Raw genomic sequence first — 26,269 nt, 5'->3', positions numbered from 1 at the left:
CATCAGGTCTGCAGGAACAGTAGACAAGACCCAGTGGCAGCGGAGTCTGCTGGAAGCCCGAAGATCACATCTCGGGTATGGCTGTCAGCCATCTGGAAGTGCTCAGGAGAGCAAGACGGCGGCAGCTGAAGAGGACAAGAGGGCAAGGCTCAAGCATGCCGCAAAACAGAGCAAGAGGGCACTTGAAATACTTGTCCGGGTTATGAAAAAGAAGTAGGGGCAAACCCTCTACCTAGCCCTCTCCTTCCCTCCAGTACTCTCCCTTTGTCAAATAAATCTCACATTGTTTCTGGCCTAGGACGCAGCATCCGAGGCCTGTTTTCTGCCACCATTTACCTTAATTTGATGGGCTATGTTTTTATGTTTGCAATTCAGATATTTTTTTTTTAAAAGTGTTGTGAAAATGTATGTGGGTATAGGAAAGAGTTCTATTTGGGTTTCGTTTAACTTTCCCTCAGAAATGTTCAGATCTGTTGGACAGTGCAGCATCAGAGGGACTTGTTTTTGAAAACTGGATCAATGAGTTAACTAGCTAAATTTTCAGATTATCTTGAAATAGCTCCTTCCTTTGAGAAAATATTGACCTAAAATGAATGTGGTATTATTTTGACTCGACTACATAAACCAGTATAAAATATTCATGTATTGTTTATTTTGTGGACTTGTGCAGTAAAGTACGGCAACAAATAACATTGGATTGTTTTCCTTCAAATGTTTAGCTATGAGTTAGCTCACATTAACATTAACATTAGTTCACATTAACCACTTTTTATTTTACACACAGAGACTGACCATGTAGATCATATTCTTTGTTGTTTAATTAGTACACAGTTAAGCTGCATTTCAATAAGGGATTCAACGTGAAAGGCACTAGAAATTTGAATTTTAAATTCCCTTAGCAGGGATGTTTTGTGTATTTCAGTGCAAAGAAAATGGGTCATCTTTTTGGGCCCTCACCAGTTTGCAGTTTGTGATGGTGTGGGGGTGCTTTGCTGGTGACAATGTCAGTGATTTATTTAGGATTCAAGGCACACTTAACTAGCATGGTTACCACAGCATTCTGCAGCGAAACGCCATCCCATCTGGTTTGCGCTTAGTGGGACTATTATTTGTTTTTCAACAGGACAATGACCCAACTCACCCCCAGTCTGTGTAAGGACTATTTGACCAAGAAAGAGTGATGGAGTGCTTCTTCAGATGACCTGACCTCCACAATCACCCGACCTTAACCCAATTGAGATGGTTTGGGATGAGTCGGACCGCAGAGTGAAGGAAAAGCAGCCAACAAGTGTTCAGCATATGTGGGAACTCCTTCTAGACTGTTTGAAAAGCATTCTAGGTGAAGCTGGTTGAGAGAATGCCAAGAATGTGCAAAGCTGTCATCAAGGCAAAGGGTGGTTACTTTGAAGAATCTTAACACTTTTTTTGGGTTTATTCAGCATTGTAGTATTATGTTGTATTTCATAGTTTTGACATCTTCACTATTATTCTACCATGTAGAAAATAGTCCAAATAAAGAAAAAAGGTTGAATGAGTAGGTGTCCCCGAAACAATGGACTGGTACTATATATCTTTTACAAATCTTAGAATTCGTTTTCCACTTTGACGTTAGAGTATCGTTGACAAAAAAATTACAATTAAATACATTTTAATGCCACGTTGTAGCACAACAAAATGTGTAGAAAGTCAAGGTGTGAATGGTTTCTGAAGGCACTGTATATGGCCATATATGGTGTGTACATGTGTTAGATGAATTTTGTTCTCATGTGTTCATTAACCAATTCAATTAAAATACTCAGTCTGTACCCAGAGTTTGTAAGGTTTTGGGGGAAATGAAACAGACGGAGACCAGTCAAAAATAGCCAGTGACGTTTATTCTCGAGAGCTCTACCCATCATTTCATGTACATTGGTTTATATACCTCTCATTTCGTCATAAATGTCCCTCCTCTAAAGACAATGACAAAGCTGCTTTTCAAATCCATTCCAACACATCATATTCCTTATCATATGCTACCACATGTTACACAATCTACTGCAAGCCCAACGGTTTCTCCCCTCCCTGGTTGGGGACCAGACATCCTTCCTGTTGTTAGTTTCACTGTGATCACAAGTTGTCTGTTAACCCTTCCTCTTGGCCTATGTACAAACATTCTTCATCAGACAGGATGGAATTCTATTAGTTATAATTCTACGTTAAATGTATATATCATTTAGTCATTATTGATAAAAAAATCCTTTAACCACATGACATGATCTAACTGACCCAAAATGACCCCTCATCTGGCCAGCAAAGTGTTTGGCAGCCAGAGAAGGCTGTGGTTGCACAATGCATACTGAGAATGTCATCGCAGATGAATAGGTCACTTACGTAGCTGTTTTGTATTGATATTATCCAGGCCTTTTGTCCTGGCTCTGTTGTTGAACCAGATGCTTACTATAGGTTCGGTTGGTTCTGGGTTTAGGGCTGTTTTGGGAGCCGAGGGTATTTGAGGTGTGTGTGTGTTCAGTCAGTGTATATAGTTAAACATTCCCCCTGTGTTTCCAGGCGCTGGGTACTACAGCAGGTGCTACGGGAGTGTTCTCCATCCAGCTCGGACAGGAAGGAGCAGCGTGACAGTGGCCTGCGTGACGCAGCAGAGAGGACTCGGCTTAGTGAGCGCCTCCACAGGGTTCTACACGACGAGATGAAGGTATGCGCCGACGCCGCCAGCCGCTACCCTAGCAACTACAACGCCTGGTCGCACCGTATCTGGGTCCTGCAGAACATGGCCCAGGGCAACCTGAAGGTAGGAGTAGGACGAGATAGGGTCTCTCTCTGCCTCTCTCTCTCTCTGCCTCTCTCTCGCCCTGCCTCTCTCTCTGCCTCTGCCTCTCGGGTCTGCCTTTGCCTCTCTCTCGCTCTGCCTAGCTCTCTCTCGCTCTGCCTCTCGCTCCCGCTCTGCCTATCTCTCTCTCTCTGCAGCTCTGTCTCTGCCTCTCTCTCGCTCTGCCTCTCTCTGCCTCTGTCTCTGCCTCTCTCGCTCTGCCTCTCTCTCGCTCTGCCTCTGCCTCTCTCGCTCTGCCTCTCTCTCGCTCTGCCTCTGCCTCTCTCTCTCTGCCTCTCTCTCTCTGCCTCTCTCTCTGCCTCTCTGTCTCTACCTCTCTCTCTCTGCCTCTCTCTCTCGCTCTGCTTCTCTCGCTCTGCCTCTTAATTGTATGTTCATGGTCTCTGGCAAAACATTAACAGCTCTTTCAATGTAACTATGACAGTTATTTCAATGTAACACTGACAGAAAACATTTGTGTGTGCTAGTCTAGCCGGCAACTAGCTATGAATGTTTCATGCAGCTAGCATGGCTTATACAATATGACCAGGGTCTGTGTGTCTCCAGCCCCCGCTGCCTCATATCTCTGGCCTGTCACTGAATGTTGAGGAGGACAGGAACTTTCTTGTCCGTTTAACTGATCTGGGGACAGTGCAGGCATTAATGCAGCAAATCCTGATCCTAAAATAAGAGGCCTAGGGATTTAAAGGTGGAGTGTTGTGGCTCAGTTGATCCGTTCCTAATTTTTAAGCCATGTCAGGCACTCCTACGATATGGAAAGATGCTACTGTTTATTAGAACCAGGGATATAGGACTGTGACAGAGTAGACTGTAGCAATGATACTTTAATAGGCACTTCCTGTTATGATAGGATAAGCCTACTTTCTGATCACCCATTGGGGTTTGGTTCTTGTAATGGCTGTCCTAATAGCGTTTGATTGTTCAAATCAATTCTTTGTAAGAAGCCAAATCATTTCCCTCTCTCTTTTGTTTTATTGTTAAAAATGGCTGTTTGTCTGAACATGTACACCTGCAATTCAATGTCCTCTTTAATCGTATGTTGGTTAGCATAGGGCAAATACCTTTGAATGGAAAACCTTGCTTGAATGAGGTCACCTCTCCTCTTTTCCCAGGTCCTCCATGATGAGCTGTCCTCCATGCGTGAGTGGGTCTCCATGCACGTGTCGGACCACAGTGGCTTTCACTACCGCCAGTTCCTGCTCAAGGCCCTGGTCAGGGAGCTCAGCCAGTCCATGCACCACCACCATGCCCCTTGGCCCAGCCCCGGCAGCTCCAGCCCTCGCAGTCCCAGCCCGGAACCCCAGCCAGGCCACCCCCACCACCAGGCTAACGGAGAGGCCACAGCAGCAGCCCCCTGCCTCTCTCCCGCCACCCCAGAGGACCAGTCCTCAGTGCCGGCAGTGCCCCAGCTCTTTCACCAGGAGATGGAGCTGTGTACTGACCTCATCCAGTCCTTCCCCGGACACGAGACACTCTGGTGTCACAGGTACGAGCCCACAGGCCACTGTCACTCAACCTCAGACTACAATGTTAGCCAATCACAGAACACATTTTATTATGAGATGCTCTGGTGTCACAGGTGAGACCAAAGGAGGAACAATCATGGACCAGCACGTTGTTGTATCTAGGGTGCGGCCTAATTTCAACTAGAGCCATAGACACTGTACAGAGTTTGGCTAACTACCCTCCATATTGGTGGCAAATGCTTTATTATGCCAATCGTTTTTATTGTCCGTTAGACCATTACTATGTTCTCAGGACTCTTCAGTAGTGGATGTGTTGGTAGGTCCCTATCATGTCAGACCCCTTCACTTTTTCCACATTTTGTTACGTTAGATCTGTCAGGTTGGATGGGGAGCGTCGCTACACATATTTTCATGTCTCTCCAGAGATGTTCAAGTCCGGGCTCGGGCAGTGCCACTTGTCCTGTTGGAAGGTGGACCTTCGCCCCCTGTCTGAGGTCCTGAGTGCTCTGGAGCAGGATTTCATCAAGGATCTCCCTGTACTTTGCTCCATTCATCTTTCCCTCAATCCTGACTAGTCTCCAAGTTCCTGCCGCTGAAAACATCCCCACAGCATGATGCTGACACCACCATGCTTCACCGTAGGGATAGTGCCAGGTTTCTTCCAGATGTGGCTCTTGGCATTCAGGCCAAAGAGTTCCATCTTGGTTTCATCAGACAAGAGAATCTTGTTTCTCATGGTCTGAGAGTCCTTTAGGTGTCTTTCGGCAAACTCCAAGCCGGGTGTCATGTGCCTATCACTGAGGTGTGGCTTCCGTCTGGCCACTCTACCATAAAGGCCTGATTGGTGGAGTGATGCAGAGATGGTTGTTCTTCTGGAAGGTTCTCCCATCTCCACAGAGGAACGCTGGAGCTTTGTCGGAGTGACCTTTGGGTTCTTGTTCACCTCCCTGACCAAGGCCCTTCTCCCCAGATTAATCAGTTCGGCCAGGCGGACAGCTCTAGGAAGAGTATTGGTCGTTCCAATCTTCTTCCATTTAATAATAATGCAGGGAACTGTGGACTTCTTAGGGACTTGCAATTGCTGCAGACATTTTTTGTGGAACCTTATATAGACAGGTGTGTGCCTTTCCAAATCATGTCCAATCAATTGAATTCACCATAGATGGACAGTGAAGTTGTAGAAACATCACAAAGAAGATGATCAATGGAAACAGGATGCACATGAGTTCATTTTCTAGTGTCATAGTAAATGGTTTGAATAAATGTTTTCATTTATTATTTTTAATACATTTGCAAAAAAATCTCAATCTGTTTTCACTATCATTATGGGGTATTGTGTGTAGATTGAGGAATGTGATGTATTTAATCAATTTTAGAATAAGGCTGTAATGTAACAAAATGTGGAAAAAGTGAAGGGGTCTGAATACTTTTTTTGTTTGTTGCTGCAGAACATTCTTTGTTCTTCTAGAGTGGGAGAGGGAGAGAATAGAGATATAGACAATAGCGAGAGGAAAGAGGGAACAGAGCAAGCGAGTGAGGGCAGAGAGGGAGAACAGAGAGAGGACTGGGGAAAGAGGGAACAGAGAGAGAGGCTGAAGATCAGCTGCTCAGTAGAAAGTGTTTATACCTGACCAGTAGGGCTGGGTGCTATATCAAATTATTTTAATAAATTCTAATTCATGATGCCTCCCGGGTGGAGCAGTGCATCACAGTGCTAGCTGTGCCACCAGAGACTCTGGGTTCGCGCCCAGGTTCTGTCGCAGCCCGGCCGCGACCGGGAGGTCCGTGGGGCGACACACAATTGGCGTAGCGGCGTCCTGGTTAGGGAGGGTTTGGCCGGTAGGGATATCCTTGTCTCATCGTACACTAACGACTCCTGTGGCGGGCCGGGTGCAGTGCACGCTAACCAGGTCGCCAGGTGCGCGGTGTTTCCTCCGACTCATTGGTGCGGCTGGCTTCCGGGTTGGATGCGCGCTGTGTTAAGCAGTGCGGCTTGGTTGGGTTGTGTTTCGGAGGACGCATGGCTTTCGACATTCGTCTCTCCCAAGCCCGTACGGGAGTTGTAGCAATGAGACAAGATAGTAACCACTAACAATTGGATACCATTAAAAGGGGGTAAAAGAAAAAAAAGAAAAAAAAAAATATATATATATATATATATATATATATATATATATATACAGTGCCTTGCGAAAGTAGTCGGCCCCCTTGAACTTTGCGACCTTTTGCCACATTTCAGGCTTCAAACATAAAAATATAAAACTATTTTTTTGTGAAGAATCAACAACAAGTGGGACACAATCATGAAGTGGAATGACATTTATTGGATATTTCAAACTTTTTTAACAATTCAAAAACTGAAAAATTGGGCGTGCAAAATTATTCAGCCCCCTTTACTTTCAGTGCAGCAAACTCTCTCCAGAAGTTCAGTGAGGATCTCTGAATGATCCAATGTTGACCTAAATGACTAATGATGATAAATACAATCCACCTGTGTGTAATCAAGTCTCCGTATAAATGCACCTGCACTGTGATAGTCTCCGTTAAAGGTCCGTTAAAAGCGCAGAGAGCATCATGAAGAACAAGGAACACACCAGGCAGGTCCGAGATACTGTTGTGAAGAAGTTTAAAGCCGGATTTGGATAAAAAAAGATTTCCCAAGCTTTAAACATCCCAAGGAGCACTGTGCAAGCGATAATATTGAAATGGAAGGAGTAGCAGACCACTGCAAATCTACCAAGACATGGCCGTCCCTCTAAACTTTCAGCTCATACAAGGAGAAGACTGATCAGAGATGCAGCCAAGAGGCCCATGATCACTCTGGATGAACTGCAGAGATCTACAGCTGAGGTGGGAGACTCTGTCCATAGGACAACAATCAGTCGTATATTGCACAAATCTGGCCTTTATGGAAGAGTGGCAAGAAGAAAGCCATTTCTTAAAGATATCCATAAAAAGTGTAGTTTAAAGTTTGCCACAAGCCACCTGGGAGACACACCAAACATGTGGAAGAAGGTGCTCTGGTCAGATGAAACCAAAATTGAACTTTTTGGCAACAATGCAAAACGTTATGTTTGGTGTAAAAGCAACACAGCTGAACACACCATCCCCACTGTCAAACATGGTGGTGGCAGCATCATGGTTTGGGCCTGCTTTTCTTCAGCAGGGACATGGAAGATGGTTAAAATTGATGGGAAGATGGATGGAGCCAAATACAGGACCATTCTGGAAGAAAACCTGATGGAGTCTGCAAAAGACCTGAGACTGGGACGGAGATTTCTCTTCCAACAAGACAATGATCCAAAACATAAAGCAAAATCTACAATGGAATGGTTCAAAAATAAACATATCCATGTGTTAGAATGGCCAAGTCAAAGTCCAGACCTGAATCCAATCGAGAATCTGTGGAATGAACTGAAAACTGCAGTTCACAAATGCTCTCCATCCAACCTCACTGAGCTCGAGCTGTTTTGCAAGGAGGAATGGGGAAAAAATTCAGTCTCTCGATGTGCAAAACTGATAGAGACATACCCCAAGCGACTTACAGCTGTAATCGCAGCAAAAGGTGGCGCTACAAAGTATTAACTTAAGGGGGCTGAATAATTTTGCACGCCCAAATGTTCAGTTTTTGATTTGTTAAAAAAGTTTGAAATATCCAATAAATGTCGTTCCACTTCATGATTGTGTCCCACTTGTTGTTGATTCTTCACAAAAAAATACAGTTTTATATCTTTATGTTTGAAGCCTGAAATGTGGCAAAAGGTCTCAAAGTTCAAGGGGGCCGAATACTTTCGCAAGGCACTGTATATATATACATTTAAAAAATTATAATTCATATTTTAGCACGATATTTCAAATGCCAATATCGCAAGAATCTGCTGTTCTTTTTTTCGTTTTTATGAGTGTTTATGTCCACTTGGTCTTTATGATTTTGTCTCCTTCGCTAATTCTGCTATGACTGTGCACCCTCCCGTTTAAACACACACACATTTTAATAATTTTACATTGGTGTGTTATGTTCAGAAGTTCAAAAACATGCTGTGATTTTGCAGTGAGCCACATTAATTCACAGAAATACTCATTATAAATATTGATGAAAATCCAAGTGTTATGCATGGAACTTTTAGGAACTTTAGATGCACACATTTCAAAAAAACTTTACGTAAAAAGCATAATCTGAGTACCGCGTTCAGAGCCCAAACCAGTCAAAAGAAATATCCACCATGTTGCGCAGTCAACATTAGTCAGAAATAGCATTATAAATATTCACTTACCTTTGATGATCTTCAACAGAATGCAGGAATCGCAGTTCCACAATAATTGTTTGTTTTGTTCAATAATGTCCATCATTTATGTCCAAATAGCTTCTTTTGTTAGCGCGTTTTGTAAACAAATCCAAACGCGCGTTCAGGTCCAGCCGAACGGCGGATGAAAAGTTCAAAAAGTTATATTACAAGTCGTAGAAACTTGTCAAACTAAGTATAGAATCGGTATGCTAAGTCTTGCTTGTCCTATGTATGTTGCTCTGTATGCTATGTCTTGCTTGTCCTATGTTGCTATTGTCTATATTGTAATTGTTTTTAATAACCTGCCCAGGGACTGGGTTGAAAATTAGCCGGCTGCCTAAAACTGGCACTTTTACTGAAACGTTGATTAAAGTGCACTGTACTTGTAAAAATAAAATAAACTCAACTCAATCTTTTGGACGTTTTTATCATAAATGTTCAATAATGTTCAAACCAGAGAATTCCATTATCTGTAGAAAAGCAATGGAACAAGAGCTACCTCTCATCTCATCCAATACTACTAATAATATGCATTTATTAGCATCTGTGACTGAATAGGAGTCAGTTTACTCTGGGCACGCTATTCATCCAAAATTGAAAATGCTGCCCCCTATCCCAAAGAAGTTAACAATCTTAGGTGGTAATCCGTAGGCTCCAAGGACCCTCCATAAACTCTCATGGTGAACACTATCGAATGCTTTCTTGAAATAAATAAAGTTGATGTAGAGGAGTGCATTCCACTCGGCACTGCTCGATGATGTTGTGCAGGGCAAAGATCTGGTTAATGCATGCTCTTCTTTTGCGGATCCCTGCTTGTTCTTGTCTGAGTTTGTAATTGACAGCAATGTCAATCATTTTGAGGTGTATCCTGCAGAAGATATAAACTCAGGAAAAAAATAAACGTCCCTTTTTCAGGACCCTGTCTTTTAAAGATAATCAGTAAAATCCAAATAACTTCACAGATCTTCATTGTAAAGGATTTCCCATGCTTGTTCAATGAACCATAAACAATTAATGAACATGCACCTGTGGAACGGTCGTTAAGACACTAACAGCTTACAGACGGTAGGAAATTAAGATCACAGTTAGGAAAACTTAGGACACTAAAGAGGCCTTTCTCCTGACTCTGGAAAAACACCAAAAGAAAGATGCCCAGGGTCCCTGCTCATCTGCATGAATGTGCCTTAGGCATGCTGCAAGGAGGCATGAGGACTGCAGATGTGGCCAGGGCAATAAATTGCAATGTCCGTACTGTGAGACGCCAAAGACAGCGCTACAGGGAGACAGGATGGACAGCTGATCGTCCTCGCAGTGGCAGACCACGTGTAACAACACCTGCACAGGATCGGTACATCCAAACATCACACCTGCAGGACAGGTACAGGATGGCAACAACAACTGCCCGAGTTACACCAGGAACGCACAATCCCTCCATCAGTGCTCAGACTGTCCACAATAGGCTGAGAGAGGCTGGACTGAGGGCTTGTAGGCCTGTTGTAAGGCAAGTCTTCACCAGACATCACCGGCAACAATGTTGCCTATGGGCACAAACCCACCGTCACTGGGCCAGACAGAACTGGCAAAAACTGTTCTTCACTGACGAGTCGCGGTTTTGTCTCACCAGAGGTGATGGTCGGATTCGCGTTTATCGTCGAAGGAATGAGCATTACACCGAGGCCTGTACTCTGGAGCGGGATCGATTTGGAGGTGGAGGGTCTGTCATGGTCTGGGGCGGTGTGTCACAGCATCATCAGACTGAGCTTGTTGTCATTGCAGGCAGTCTCAACGCTGTGAGTTACAGGGAAAACATCCTCCTCCCTCATGTGCTACCCTTCCTGCAGGCGCTTCCTGACATGACCCGCCACAGCATGACAATACCACCAGCCACACTGCTCGTTCTGTGCGTGATTTCCTGCAAGACAGGAATACCCGTGTTCTTCCATGGACAGCGAAGAGCCCAGATCTCAATCCCATTGAGCACGTCTGGGACCTGTTGGATCGGAGGGTGAGGGCTAGGGCCTTTCCCCCTGAAATGTCCGGGAACTTGCAGATGCCTTGATGGAAGAGTGGTAGCATCTCACAGCAAGAACTGGCAAATCTGGTACAGTCCATGAGGATGAGATGCACTGCAGTACTTAATGCAGCTGGTGGTCACATGTCTGTGGAACTTGTTCAGTTTATGCCTCAGTTGTTGTATCTTGTTATGTTCATACAAATATTTACACATGTTAAGTTTGCTGAAAAGTTGACCGTGAGAGGTTGTTTCTTTTTTTGCTGAGTTTAGTTGTATGTTGCCAGTTTTCAAATTCACAAAGGTTTCCTTTCTTTGGCAGTTTGACGATAAGGCCTTTTCTCTAGTCTTGTGGTAAGACATCATGCTCCCAGGTCTTGCAAAATATATCAGTCAGTACCTTGGTAGCTGTGTTGACATCAGCTTTAAGTAGCTTAGTGTGCAGAGAGTCTTCGTAAGCCTTGATGGCTGCTTGGACCTCTGCTTCAACTGGTGGGCCGGTGTCAATACCATCAATCTCATCCGAGGTTGGTAGGTCTTTTGGATCATTAGGCTTTGGCCAGTTGACAACCTCTTCAAAGTGCTGGACCCATCTTGCAGTTTGTTCCTCTTTGGTTGTTTTACCTTGTTTGTCTTTGACTGGCATTGTGTGGTTGCTAACTTGGCCACAGAGCTGTCTTGTGATCTTATATAGAGTACTTAGTTCTCCTCTTGCTGCAGCTTGTTCTGCCTCACTGGCCAATAATATTATCCTTTCCAGCACTCTTTCTTACTTTTTTGTCCTTGGTCTTATATTCTTGCTTTGCTCGCTCAATCAGCCTGGGTGATTTTGTGCTCAGCAGTTTATCTTTGGCCAGCCTTCTCACATCTATTTTCTTCCACGTATCTTGTGTTAACCACTTCTTTGCCCGTTTTCTAAAGCCAATAACTTTCTTTGTCGTTTCTGTTTACGCATTCTCGAGGTTGTTCCACATGGTTTCAACTGTGCCCTGGTCTTCCTCTGCATTGGCTAATGGACTGAAGCGATTTCTTAGCTCAATGGTAAAAGCTTTCTTTATTTCAGGAGATGTGAGCTTGTTGATGTCAAAGACGTTCTGCCCTTGTTGTATTGTGTATGTGTGTGGCTCACAGCTTCACCCTGACCTTGGCTATTACCAGGTAGTCGTCACTGTTGAAATCTGCCCCACGGTGGAACTTGATATCCTGCAGACACCTTCGCCATTTCTTATTGATAATGATATGGTCAATTTGGTTGACTGTGACCATCTGGGGTTCTTCATGTTAATTTATGGATGTCTTTGTGAGGGAATTGTGTGCCACTAATCACACAGATGTTATTGAGGCAAAAGTCAACAATCTTTTCACTGTTGTTGCCCAATAGTCTATTCACAGTCTGTGTTTTCTGCTCCAACCTTTGCATTCAAATCCACCGATGTCCTGACCATGCCGTGTTGTGGGACCTTGGATACTGCTTGTTGTAGCTGCTCGTATCAGTCATCCTTGTTCTCCTCCTCTGCCTCGTTGGTGATGGAATAGCATTGCAGGATGGTGAACTTGCAGTCCTTGGAGTCAAGTGTTGCTCTGATGAACCGGTCATTGATTGGTTCCCATTCCAGGTCATTGATTGGTTCCCATTCCAAGAGTGATTTGCCAGTTGTTCTACTGATAATGAGGGCTAGACCACTGGAGTAGGAATAATCCTTTCCTGAATAGATCGTTTAGCCATCGCTTTTCACCGTGCGTCCAGAACCAGTCCATCTGCTTTCGCTTACACACAGGATATTCATGCTCTGATAACTTGAGCTGTCATGAAGTTTCAAACATGGTGAGGATGTTCCATGCGCTAAGACGTACTGTAGTTTTGGGCCCTAGAAAACATGTCATCGAGCCCCTGATTTCCCGGGTGGGGCTTTCATCTAAAACTGTCATAGTATTTGTATCTGCCAAGGCAGCAGCTACTTTTGGTGGGCTCCGGCAGAATTAAGGCAGTTCTACAATTTTTTTAAACATGACAATAAATTCATTACAAAATTTCACAACATACTAAGTGTGGGCCCTCAGGCCCATACTCCACTACCACATATCTATGGAGGGCCAGGTGCTGTGTATAGTCTGTTATCTCACCTGCAACCTGCCCTGCATGGTTGTCCCTGCCTGGCCCAAAACCCCACCTGTATAATCTACAGGATCACTGAAACAAGCAAGCTTCCCCACCAACGCCATGGAATTATGCATGGTTCATTTTCATAGATTGACTTGAAAACCAGATCAGTGATCATTGCAAAAAAAACAGGTTAAACTGTTTTGATAAAATAATACAATTATTAGTGGGTCTTATGATTGTGGAAGGCTTATATTTAGCCTAGCCCTGAATTCATTAGATTATTGCTGACTGTTTGAAATTGAAAACATTCAATCTTATATATATATTGTGAATTGCCCATAAGTATAAAAAAAACGGGAGATTCGATTCTTAGGCCATATCGCCCAGCCCTACTGACCAGCTTTGTTGTGATAGGGCGAAGTAAGGGGTGCCATGGTAACAGTGTTCAGATGGTTGCTAACTGATGATTAATGGCTGTAGAGAATGTGAAGATTAATTATACATTGATTTGGCCAAGATGGTTATGGTAGTGATATCTTAGAGGTTATTGTTATTTTTGTCTAGAGTGGCATCTTTGCCCCTTAAGAACATAATATGGTTTCAACATAAAGTGTTTTTTTAGCTTTACAGTTCTACAGATTCTAGAAATCCAGTTTTTCAATGATAGCAGTTTACTATGACATCAAAACCAACACTGTATTTCCTAACCACTATCTGTCTCCAGGCGACACGTCTTCTACCTTTGGCACCACTGGAGGCGGGACCACGATCACCACGATGGCCAGGGCTGTGGCAGTGAGTCTCCCCAGCTGAACCACACTGGCGCTGGGCTGAGCAGCTACCCTCACACAGCCTCCCCTAGAGGAGTGGGTCTAGACAGGGTGGAGAGCAGGAACGGACAGACTCAGGAGGGTCAGAATGCCATGGAGGTGGACGGGGTCGGGGTCCCAGACCCCCGCGACACTAAGCGTCTGAAGCGGGGTCCCCCTGACCCCTACCCCCCCGCCCTGCCCTCAGAGCACGGTTTCATAGCCAGCGTCCTGGACGGCTGCCGCTCCCACGAGCAGGGATGCTTCGCCCTTGCATACAGGAAGTGGCTAGACTCTGTGATTGGTCAGTGAGAGATGGACGGACAAGGTCATTGGTCAGTGAAAGGAGACGCTTTCTACTCCACGGGAGATGGGTTACGGTTTAAATTTGCCCCTCTTGCACAGATCTAGGATCAGCTTACTCTCACCCAACCCCTAACCTTAACCATTAGGGCAAGAACTGTAAAATACTGTCCCTAGATCAGCGTCTAGTGGCTGGTAACATTATGCTCATCTTGAAGGCTCTGGAAGGGGGCTGGGGGATCTCAAAGTTATTTGTGGCCCCTCCCGTCTTCCTGGAAATACCTGGACTCTGATTTGTCGGCAGAGCTTTGTCTGAGCCAATCCCCTTTTCAGAATGGAAATCTGAGTGTGGCTTTGCTCTGAGTCGTTCCACCTCAAAGCACAAGAAAGAGGACCACCAGATTTTTCTGAAATTGTTTCTGTAGTTAGTAAGAGGAGATACGATTAGCATTCCTGTAACATTATTTTGTTGAAATATAATTAGATCTCTGAAATATTAAGCGAATTGATGTCATCCAAATTGACCATTTTAATTTATAAGATTCAGATTGTAGTCAAATATAGTACCCAACATCCAATTTTGGCCAAACATCTTCCTACCAATGCATCCCCCAAAAGATGTCAAAGACCACCCACGGACCCCCTACACCCCATGCCAATCCCACCCCAACAACCAGTATACAGTATCAGCTGTCTATGTTTGACAAGTAGTCTGAAGCTGTGGCTTGGAGTATTGCTTCTCCATACTAAGTAATGTATTCCCTGTGCATCTGGTGATGTTTCTTTCCTCCCTGTTCAGAGAAATGAGTAATTAAAGTGGCTTGCATTGGTTATTAAGCAACAAAAGTGAAGCTTGTGCAACTATGGGGAAAAACAGACCTGTTTGGCTTAGATTGTTGACAACATGTGAACTATATTTAGTCTCCAAATGTTTGTTGAACACATAAATACATTTTCACAATGAGCACTTGTTGACTCTCAAATACATTGTTACAGTTGTTAGTTAGCATTTTTTTTGCCATATTAGCATTGACATGAAATATGTCAAAACACCTCAAAACATGACATGGTATCAAGAACACACTCCCTACACTCGCAATAACATCTGCTAACCATGTGTATGTGACCTGAAACGAGACACATACAATTCCCCACATGGTAGCTTCTTGTCATTGTCACCGTTCAGAATCATTACAAAGCACATCTTCAGGCCATAACGATGTGTGTGTCATTTTTGTGACTTTATCTGCCAACCGGTCTATAGATTTTTACCACTAAATGCCACTGTTCCTGCTTTTCCACCACTCTTTTATCCATTTTGCTGGTCTCATGTGTTTATATCACAATATTTCATTTTACAACTTTGGGTTGAAAACCAATAGATTTGTCTCATTATTAAAATAAATTGTGTGGTCCTCACAATTCAAGCCGGTCCTCCATGAAAGCAATTCAGCTTGTTCTTATAGCAACTTAATGCTGAATACCAACTCTTCTTGAATAGTCCAACAAGTGGCTGCTCTCTGAGAGGGCTATCCCGATGCAATTCTCATATGAAGACTTTTCCTTACAAGCCAAAAACTTTGATGGAGAAATTGGCTAGGAACTAAATGTTGTGACAGCCTTAATAAAGTAATTAATTGCTTGGCGGTCTTATGTGTTTCAATAAAATGATCAGGAAACAGCTCTATAAAAGAATAAAAGAGTGTGATGGTATAGCAGGAACAGTGGCATCTAGTGGTCAAAACTTGGTACTTTCACACTACTTCATGGTAAATAATGCAAACGACTTCAATACTATCAGGGGGGAAAAACATCAGTTTCATAGGGAATACATTACATAGTATGGAAAAGCAATACTCTATGTAGCGTCATACTACTTATCAATCATGGAGAACTGATACTGAATACTGGTTGGGGGTGCGTGGGTGGCTTTTACATTTTTTGGGGGGGATTCCTCGTGTCTTACTCATTGGTAGGAAGAAGTTTGGTCCAAATCGGATGTTTAGGACTATATTTATTGAATATTATCTGAATCCTAAATTGCCGATTTGGGTGCAATTAATTAGCCTAATTTCTCCAAGATAAAATGTAAACAAAATAATGCTTCAGAAATACCTATCTTACCTGTTTCTTACTACAGAAACATTTTGAGAACAATCTGAGATGGTGGGTGTCATGGCTTGCTGAAATAATATGGAACGACTTCTCTGGAAGAGTATGGCTCGTATGGTCTGTTAGTAGCTTAGTTCAGGTACCTCAATACCTCAGGTCTCTTTCAATGTTAGGGACTGGAACAATTATGTCAACCAATTCTGTCTGTCATTTGAGTTTTTTTCACTTAAGAGATGTATTCTTCCGGTATCTTTCTTTTGTCTTCCAGTAACTAAATGTATTGTAGCAGAATAGGTTACATGAAGCTGCCAGGTTACAGGAGGCTATTCATCACAAATGTTGTTATCAGGTCAATTCTGCAGAATTAAACTAAGGACTATAGTGAGATGAGCAGTGCAGCAAATCATTCATGGTCAACATACAAAAACAAAGAACAAAAAACTAGCAAAGCCATTATATGCCGATACCGATATGTCGTGCATCCCTACGGACAACTAAACAACATTTAGACTGAGCACAACCATGAACCAATGAAACTCATGTTGTAGCTCTCAGAGAAATTGAAGTTTTTTGCAAGGAGAGAGGAAAGCAAATAAAATCTAGCCTAGAGAAACAATTCTAGTTGATCCAGGTTTCTTCATACCTGGATGTGAAATATATCAACTGCCAGGCGTACAATGGTCTTGAGTCACTTCAATTGTAGAGAGGTGCTCGATTGTAAAGAAATGACTGCAAGCACATTCTAAAAATTATAATTTCCTCAGAAGGTTCTCTTGAAGTACCTAGCCCTCGAGTCTGTCAATGAGAATGATTACAGTACTGTATGTAAGCACAACTGGTATATAGGCTGTGTCACTGCTTTCCCTTTTTATTCAAGAACAACTTGGTGCCAACCTGGTCCAAGATCTGTTTGTGCTCTTGCCTACCCCATTGTCATTGTCAAGGCAAACATTTTGCATGACAATTCCATAAGGAGTTGACAAGCGAGCAGAAACAGACTGGCACCAAGGCTAACTTGGTACCACAACCTCTATTTCCATTCTGAGGGGGAACTATAATCCCCCCCAGATCTGATCATCACATTGTCTGCATCCCAAATGGCACACTGTATAGGTAATAGGGTGCCATTTGTGACACACTCATACTCTCCTGGAGTGGTTGTTGCTGCTGTATTTTTTTCACAGTTCTGTTTGTTTAGTCCTCTTAGTGATACCTGGGCTTGTATTCACAAAGTTTCTCTGAGGAGCGTTGCCTGATAAAGGATCCGTTTTGGCCTTTTGATCTTTATGATTACATGGTCAGGGGGTACTTAATCCTAGATCAGCACTCCTACTCTGAGACTCTTTATTAGAGATGTAACTCACTATTTACCGATACGCATTAGTCCCTAGTTCTAATGTTGAAGAGAGAACGGCGTTGACAGTCATTGATCTACAAGTCATTTTGCATGCCGAAAAACCCCAGGCAATGTCAGTAGCCTAGCAAAGATTTTCCATTATATTGACAAGATAGTCGAGTGACCGCCCTCAAAGATGGAACAGAGGCGATTTCAGGGGGGCCCATTACCAATGAGAGGGCAGATGCGCGTGTGAACAACAGGCATCACACAGTTTTTTCAATGTTGTGAAATGCCACTTGTGTCCACATATATCAGTGCATTTGTAACAACTTAATCATTACGAAACTAATATTCAATCAAATAACCTTCAAGTAGCAAATTAGCAATTCAATGTTTTTCTGACCAAATTCGACACTCTCATTGACCTCCATACAAAAATGTAATCCATTCTCCGTTTCATGAATTTATTCACGGGTAAATAGTAATTGACTCTTTTTTTAAACCACTTCCTGGGTGGATTTTCTTCAGGTTTTCAACTGCCATATCAGTTCTGTTATACTCATAGACATTATTTTACATTATCTACCAATTATATGCATATCCTAGCTTCTGGGGTTGAGTAACAGGCAGTTTACATTGGGCACGCTTCACATCCAGACGTCAAAATACTGCCCCCAAGCCATAAGAAGTTAACTTTTTTTTTTTTTATGTGTTATTTCATAGTTTTTATGTCTTAACTATTATTCTACAATGTAGAAAATAGTACAAATAAAGAAACCCCTTGAATGAGTAGGTGTTTTAAAACTTTTGAACGGCAGTGTATGTAATGGGGAATTGATAAAACATAAATAACCAAAGGACAAACAATTCACACAATGATCTCACATTAGTTGACTTTTGACTTTTAGATTTTTAGCATTTTAATTCCGATATTACTTTATGAAATCTTTAGAAAATAATTGCCTCCATGTTCCCATGGTCAGATTTTGCCTATAGACTACTTTGAAGAAAGGTAAGACATGCTTGATAATATGAAATAAAACATTCAGGTATCAAAAAAGTAAGTATGTTATATATCGCCATTTATCGGCCAATTGCCGGCTACCGGAAACCCTGGCACACACAGACAGAGAAGTCAGCTAAAACAGATCTAGATACGTATCGAATTGAAATTGGAAGGGAAAGATGCACTTCCCTACTCTTTATGAATACAGGCCCTGGCTGATGGCATGCATTATTGCTCAACAATAGTACCAGATCTGTTTGTTCTCTTGTCTACTCCATTGCTGTCTTTGTCAATCCAAACAATGTTTTGTTTGGCATGCCAATGGGTGACAAGGAGTTGACACAACTATATATACACCTTCCCAGAAGAGTGGAGGCTGTTATAGCAGCAAAGGGGGGACCAACTCCATATTAATGCCCATGATTTTGGAAAGAGATGCTCGACGAGTGTCCACATACTTTTGGTCATGTAGTGTATGTAACCGGCAATAACTGGCCTGAATGCCTATCATTCAGCACGACATTCAAAATGGCCGCCTTTCTTTGGGCCAACAGCATCAAGGGTGAGGCAGCTGCTCTCATTCAATGTTTTTGATGTTTCAGTGTTTTTTTTATCTTTCTTCCCTGGAGAGTAACTTGGCTCCCACTAACTTGACAGCTTTTCAGTCCAGTGGAGTTTACTACAAAGCAGGATCAATGAGTTAGCTGGCCAACTTCAATTAACAACCAGAAATAGCTATTGATTTTCTGGTCCATTGAGAAAGCTCAACTTAGATATGTGTTTCTGGTTGTTGACTAATTTAGACCATGCCCGTTTCAAACTTATCGTAAAACATATTTTTTTAAATAGTTAGGCAAGGTAGCTGGCTAACTCATTGATCCTGCTTTGTTGTATACCCCTCATATCTCACAGACCCACAGATCTGGGTATTATAGGCGTATGATTTAAAGCTTGTTGTCATTAGGAGTCAGTGAAAGCATTGTGTAGGAAGAGTTTATTTTATGCTTACAGCACTATCTCCATAGAAATAGGACTCATGGATAGAATGGATTCTATTTATAGGACTGTCTCTCAATTCAGCACATAACATTAAAGGGATAGTTTGGGATTTTGAGTCAGACAAACTTGTGGATACCATTTGTATGTCTGCGTCCAGTATGAAGGAAGTTAGGGGTAACTAGCATTTGCACATTGACTGGAAGTTTGCGTCATAACTGGAACTGCTAGCATTACACTAACGCTAGTTAGCAACTTCCTTCAAACTGAACACAGAGACATAAAATTGTATACACAAGTTCAAATGACTGGGGTACACAAAGGGCTTCATTGCCAAAATACTGATCTATCCCTTTATAGGATTATACACATTAAGAAATGTTTATGATCCTTTCTCTGCTCATTTTTCTCAACCTACAGTATATACTTGAGGTATTCAATCAAACACTGCACTGGCTCCTGTAATAAGCATTATAACCAGATAATAGGTTACTCTATGGTAAATACGGTATAAAGACCTTTCTTTTGGTAGTGTTACAATGATACGTGTTACATTATCTCAAGGTAAATCATCTAAGTTTGTGTTTTATAAGAATGACATTACATTCCCTAACCTGTATATTCACAGAACATATCTTTAGACTGACACATACTCGCAATGTACATATTCCGGTAGGGTTACATTTTGTAAGAAAGGGCCCCTGTCCTGTACCTTTTGTAAATGTAATTTGTTCAGTTGCACAAACCACTATGAACATGATAATAATAACAACGGCAGAACACTTCTTCCACCCTTTATTGGTCATAGAGTAATAGAACAATATTTTATATTGCAGCTCTGATGAACATTGGGCTTCTTCTGTATTATTTTCTGTAAGGTGCAAATGGGATATTTGCAGCTGTTTTCGTAATTAACATTTTCCAGCCCCATCTCAGTTTAAAGGGATAGTTCACCCAAATTACAAAATGAAACATTGCTTTCCTTACCTTACCCATAGACTGCTTACAGGGTATGACAGCAATCCATGCTTTGGTTTAGTTTCCCTGGAACTGTTTCCACATGCTAACATTGTAACATTTGTGGCACAAATCCCATTTAACTCATTGGACCGATATTAGCTCTTTTCACGCATCATGTCTAAATCATCTGAAACAATCTGAAATTGATTGTGAAGCTCAACAAAAGTCACTTACAGTGGATTTGAAAATTATGTAATTTGGGTGAACTATACCTTTTAAGTGGCAGGGCTGAATTAGGCTGAATCAAGTCTTAAGATTATTGCTTTAAATGAATAGTTCACCTTTCTGTCTTCTCCTCTTACATCGATACTTCACCACCTATGTATCTCCTCTTAAAGGGATAGTTCCCCTACTCCAACCTGCAGTTAACCTCTCTTATCTTAGATGCATCCTCCTGCAGATCTGCCCCTAAGTCACTCCAGCTCATTTGTCAAAGTGGTTATTATACAATACTGTATTATGTGTCTGAGCCACTGCCCACAGGGCAGGAAGGTCAGATTCTCTGTTGGATAGGGAGGGATACTGCTATAGAGTAGGTTGGGAAAACGTTTCCATTTGTATTAGAGACAGACTTGTATTTCTGTTAGGTGTCTGAGCCCTCTCGTCGAGGTGCTACTTAACAGGGCCAGTATGCACAAAGCGTATCTAGGAGTCCTGATCTAGGATCAGTTTAGTCTTTTTGATCATAATAAATAATATTATATGGATAGGAGGGACCTGATCCTATATCAGCTCCCTACTTCAAGACACTTTATGAATACAGGCGTAGGCTACTGTCGTGTGTATCTGTAATGTGATCAGAACAGGCACTGGTATGAAGCATGTGGACGAGGGAGACAATGTCAACACAGACAGACAGACAAACAAACAAGCTGGGAGAGAGCTTGGTAGTTGCCACTGAAGTATTCTCTTCACGGCTGCCGCATAACAAAATGTGACAGAGCTCCAATGGATCAAAAACCAAACTGACGTTTTGAGTGGAAGGAGCAGGGGCATGCTCTTTAGCGCTTGTAGCACAACATAACAATCAACTTGCAACTGTATATCGTTCCCAAGAGGCTTAGCGTTTGAGACATAGGCCTAGACGAGCATTCATAAAACATTCATAATGCCACTGTGAACAGACAAAGAAGCTTATAACAGCCTATGACAACAGCTATACACACAGTACTAAGGTGATGTAGCTCTAGTGTGTTTTAGGGGCAGACAGTAGGGGCAGTAATGTGTGAAGTAGTCTTCAGCCATTGCGGTGGTCAGTCACACAAGCTGGGAAACACATCATGACTGTTGTAGGTGGATATTGGAACAGCCACAGTGTCTGTCCTGTTGGAGATCATTGCAGAAAGAGTTCAAATGCAGCCTTTACCCTTCTATCACTTAATTTGGATATTGTGTGCAGTGTGTTGGCCATACGTCTGCCTTGTCCTGCCGAAGGCACTTTGGTTTTTAGTTCACAACATTTTACCTACGAGGGATTCCATTTAACTCCTACTACTACCATGTTCTCTGTTACCTATGTTTGGAGTCATTAAGAAGACTGTATATAACCTAAGCATTATGTAAGAGACCCTTCTCATCTCAAAACCAATGTCCTGAATGATGAAAATAATTTGTCAAACTATCAAAGCTACATTTGGTTTTTGTTTTTAGTTTTCTCTGAGCTGTCACTTGTTGTTAGCTGTCATTGAGTAGTTTTCATTCTGTCTGTGTCAGCGTCTTTTGAATGAATGAACGCAAGCATATCCTTACTCTTTTTACCACGTGGGTTTGTTGTATTGCATACTAGGCCTACTTACAGACATTAGAATACAAACGTTAGAATATAGGAATTGTACATAAACTCAGCAAAGAAAGAAACATCCTCTCACTGTCACCTGCGTTAATTTTCAGCAAACTTAACGTGTAAATATTTGTATGAACATAAGATTCAACTGAGACATAAACTGTACAAGTTCCACAGACACGTGACTAACAAAAATGGAATAATGTGTCCCTGGACAAAGGGGGGTGTCAAAATCAAAAGTAACAGTCAGTATCTGGTGTGGCCACCAGCTGCATTAAGTACTGCAGTGCGTCTCCTCCTCATGGACTGCACCAGATTTGCCAGTTATTGCTGTGAGATGTTACCCCACTCTTCCACCAAGGTCAAATCAAATTTTATTTGTCACATACACATGGTTAGCAGATGTTAATGCGAGTGTAGCGAAATGCTTGTGCTTCTAGTTCCGACAATGCAGTAATAACCAACAAGTAATCTAGCTAACAATTCCAAAACTACTACCTTATAGACACAAGTGTAAGGGGATAAAGAATATGTACATAAAGATAAATGAATGAGTGATGGTACAGAGCGGCATAGGCAAGATACAGTAGATGGTATTGAGTGCAGTATATACATATGAGATGAGTATGTAAACAAAGTGGCATAGTTAAAGTGGCTAGTGATACATGTATTACATAAAGATGCAGTAGATGATATAGAGTACAGTATATATGAGATGAATAATGTAGGGTATGTAAACATTATATTAGGTAGCATTGTTTAAAGTGGCTAGTGATATATTTTACATCATTTCCCATCAATTCCCATTATTAAAGTGTCTGGAGTTGAGTCAGTGTGTTGGCAGCAGCCACTCAATGTTAGTGGTGGCTGTTTAACACTCTGATGGCCTTGAGATAGAAGCTGTTTTTCAGTCTCTCGGTCCCAGCTTTGATGCACCTGTACTGACCTCGCCTTCTGGATGATAGCGGGGTGAACAGGCAGTGGCTCGGGTGGTTGTTGTCCTTGATGATCTTTATGGCCGTCATGTGACATCGGGTGGTGTAGGTGTCCTGGAGGGCAGGTAGTTTGCCCCTGGTGATGCGTTGTGCAGACCTCACTACCCTCTGGAGAGCCTTACGGTTGTGGGCGGAGCAGTTGCCGTACCAGGCGGTGATACGGCCCGACAGGATGCTCTCGATTGTGCATCTGTAGAAGTTTGTGAGTGCTTTTGGTGACAAGCCAAATTTCTTCAGCCTCCTGAGGTTGAAGAGGCGCTGCTGCGCCTTCTTCACGATGCTGTCTGTGTGGGTGGACCAATTCAGTTTGTCTGTGATGTGTACGCCGAGGAACTTAAAACTTACTTCCCTCTCCACTACTGTTCCATCGATGTGGATAGGGGGGTGTTCCCTCTGCTGTTTCCTGAAGTCCACAATCATCTCCTTAGTTTTGTTGACGTTGAGTGTGAGGTTATTTTCCTGACACCACACTCCGAGGGCCCTCACCTCCTCCCTGTAGGCCGTCTCGTCGTTGCTGTTAATCAAGCCTACCACTGTTGTGTTGTCCGCAAACTTGATGATTGAGTTGGAGACCTGCAAGTTCCTGGACATTTCTAGGGGGAATGGCCCTAGCCCTCACCCTCCGATCCAACATGTCCCAGACGTGCTCAATGGGATTGAGTTCGGGGTTCTTTGCTGGCCATGGCAGAACACTGACATTCCTGTCTTGCAGGAAATCACACACAGAAAGAACAGTATGGCTGCTGGCATTGTCATGCTGGAGGGTAATGTCAGGATGACGCTGCAGGAAGGGTACCACATGAGGGAGAAGGATGTCTTCGCACAACGTTGAGATTGCCTGCAATGACAACAAGCTCAGTCCGATGATGCTGTGATACACCGCCCCAGACCATGACGGACCCTCCACCTCCAAATCGATCCCCCTCCAGAGTACAAGCCTCGGTGTAATGCTCATTCCTTTGACGATAAATGTGAATCCGAACATCACCCCTGGTGAGACAAAACCACGACTCGTCAGTGAAGAGCACTTTTTGCCAGTCCCGTCTGGTGTTTTTCAGAGTCAGTAGAAAGGCCTCTTTAGTGTCCTAAGTTTTCATAACTGTAACCATAATTGCCTACCTTCTGTAAGCTGTTAGTGTCTAAACGACCATTCCACAGGTGCATGTTCATAATTTTTTTATGGTTCATTGAACAAGCATGGGAAACAGTGTTTAAACCCATTACAATGAAGATCTGTGAAGTTATTTGGAATTTTACGAATTATCTTTCAAAAACAGGGTCCTGAAAAAGGGACGTTTCTTTTTTTGCTGAGTTTATATGCAGAATCATTATTTTTTACAAAGGTTCATTTAGTTTTTAAAAGATAATGTTGTTTCTTACTTTCTTTGTACTTTTTCTAATTTATTGTAAAATTGTTTTTGGAGGGTGTGTTAATATGTATGTTAATATGCCTAGCAGCTCATCTTTGATTATTTCTGTATTTATTTAGAGTAATACAATTAATTATATATACTGTTTCAACATAAATAGTTTTTTATCAACTGCTTACCAAGTTTAATAAAGATCATCATCTGGAATACACAACTTTGTCACTACCTGAGGTAAAATAGGTGAAGAATGGGTTGTTGGTGGAAAATACGTAATAAGCATGTTGGTAATGGTAAACTATTTATTTACATCTCTGACTAAAACTTCCTTGCTATTCCATTGCCATTACTTCTCTCTTTCACGTGTGCCTATCTAGCTAAATGTCTGGACATCACATGACAGCCTATAAATGGAATCCAGTTGTTTCCCCATGACTAAGTACAGATCTGAAAATAATAATTGAACTGACATGCAATATAGCATGGATATATGAAGCGGACCAGAAATGTGTGTACTCTAGTTGAAGACAATATAAGCCTTTCAAGACCGCTGAAGCGGCCATCCAGTGCTGGACAAAATTCCCCCCATTTAAAGATGCTTTTGGATTGTTTGTAATCCCCCTCTGATGTCACGGTGGCTGAGGAGGAGGGGTAGGGGAGGGAGGCAGCTCGCTCACAGCACAGCACAGACCGACTGCTGCTCAGCCTAGCCGGGTAGAGTGAGAGAGGTGTGGAACGAAAGATGGTGGAATTGCAGGGAATGGAACGGACCGACAGCTTGCAGAAACATCGATATTGAAGAACCTGAGGTGAGATGAATTACCGTTGATTCGAACGAATTGCTTGTGAACGCACGGTTACGTATTTTTGTGAACGAACTGTAGCACTAGCAGAGATTGCCTGGGCGAATGGCACTTGAGTGGCCAGGGTAGCCCAGTCATCCTGCTGCCGATACTTTTCATGGTCATGGCCAGCGGGAGATTTGTTGATCCATATAAGCAATACAAGAGTTAGGCTATAATGTATCAATGTAGCGTAGGGAATCATTTAAACGCCTACTTTGTTGACATGAAACAAACATTCTATGCGGCGGATAGAATATTTTCTAGGCCAGGTCATTCATTTGCAGATGTTCCGAAGGCATTGATAAGCTTAATTTTAAAACAATAGAAAATATTAGATATAATAAACTACAGCAATTTATCTATGGACAACATTATTTTCTAAATTTCAGGAGATAAAAAATTATGATGTTGCCGAGATGATGCTTTAAATTGCGCAACAAGTGCATTCGTTGTTCTATTCTTTTTTTCTTTTTTTTTTCAATTAAGATAACAGTGCTTGGCTACGTGACAGTTAGGCTATAACGGGTTTGCTTTGCATTAGGTTCCATGGCATGAGGCTACATCCCTAACTTGATGGCTTTGCCAAAAAATAGGTGTTTTTTTCCAAGTGATGCGGCCCCTCCTAAATCTGACCAGGCTGGCCACAACAGTGCTATTGATCTGTCTGGGCTCTGGTCTGATTCATCCTTTTTGCAGACTTGGCTTCTGTAACAAGAGAGCATTCATTACGATGCGTTTATAATTGTTACTGCCTCGCAGCTGCCTCCGCCGTCCACGGGGACCGGGGCAAGATCGGTGTTTTTTTGCCAAATAGTGGTCTGTGAGCTGATGAATGGCGGTCCGGGCCCGGAATACGCAAGCGCAGTAGGTGCTTCGGATTTTGCATTCCTGACAAATATTCGTCCTAATTGTCGCCTTGGCTCATCCGTTTCGGAGCAGGTGGCAAGGAAAAAACTATTGACGTAATTAAGGTAAAAGTATGTTATGTCAATGTTTTGGG

At 42.5% G+C, this 26,269-nt stretch overlaps 2 protein-coding genes across 5 annotated transcripts in view; both read left to right on the top strand.

Annotated features, from left to right (window-relative positions):
- LOC110526044 (protein prenyltransferase alpha subunit repeat-containing protein 1) overlaps positions 1-16,534 on the top strand; it is a 62,907-nt gene extending 46,373 nt beyond the window's left edge. The window contains exons 5-7 of the mRNA XM_036980251.1: positions 2,548-2,788; positions 3,940-4,313; positions 13,419-16,534. Coding sequence (XP_036836146.1) covers positions 2,548-2,788; positions 3,940-4,313; positions 13,419-13,815 — 1,012 coding nt within the window. The 3' untranslated portion in view covers positions 13,816-16,534. The remainder of the gene's footprint in view (positions 1-2,547; positions 2,789-3,939; positions 4,314-13,418) is intronic.
- A 7,718-nt stretch (positions 16,535-24,252) lies between these two features.
- Positions 24,253-26,269, top strand: part of apba1a (amyloid beta (A4) precursor protein-binding, family A, member 1a) — a 96,862-nt gene continuing 94,845 nt past the window's right edge. For all 4 annotated transcript variants that reach the window (XM_021606633.2, XM_021606637.2, XM_021606631.2 and 1 more), the window contains exon 1: positions 24,253-25,233. The gene's annotated coding sequence lies outside the window, so the exon portion shown is untranslated. The remainder of the gene's footprint in view (positions 25,234-26,269) is intronic.

The sequence above is a fragment of the Oncorhynchus mykiss genome, chromosome 6 (genome assembly GCF_013265735.2).
Source record: "Oncorhynchus mykiss isolate Arlee chromosome 6, USDA_OmykA_1.1, whole genome shotgun sequence".
Taxonomy (NCBI): Eukaryota; Metazoa; Chordata; class Actinopteri; order Salmoniformes; family Salmonidae; genus Oncorhynchus; species Oncorhynchus mykiss.
This window is presented reverse-complemented; position numbering and strand designations above follow the sequence as displayed.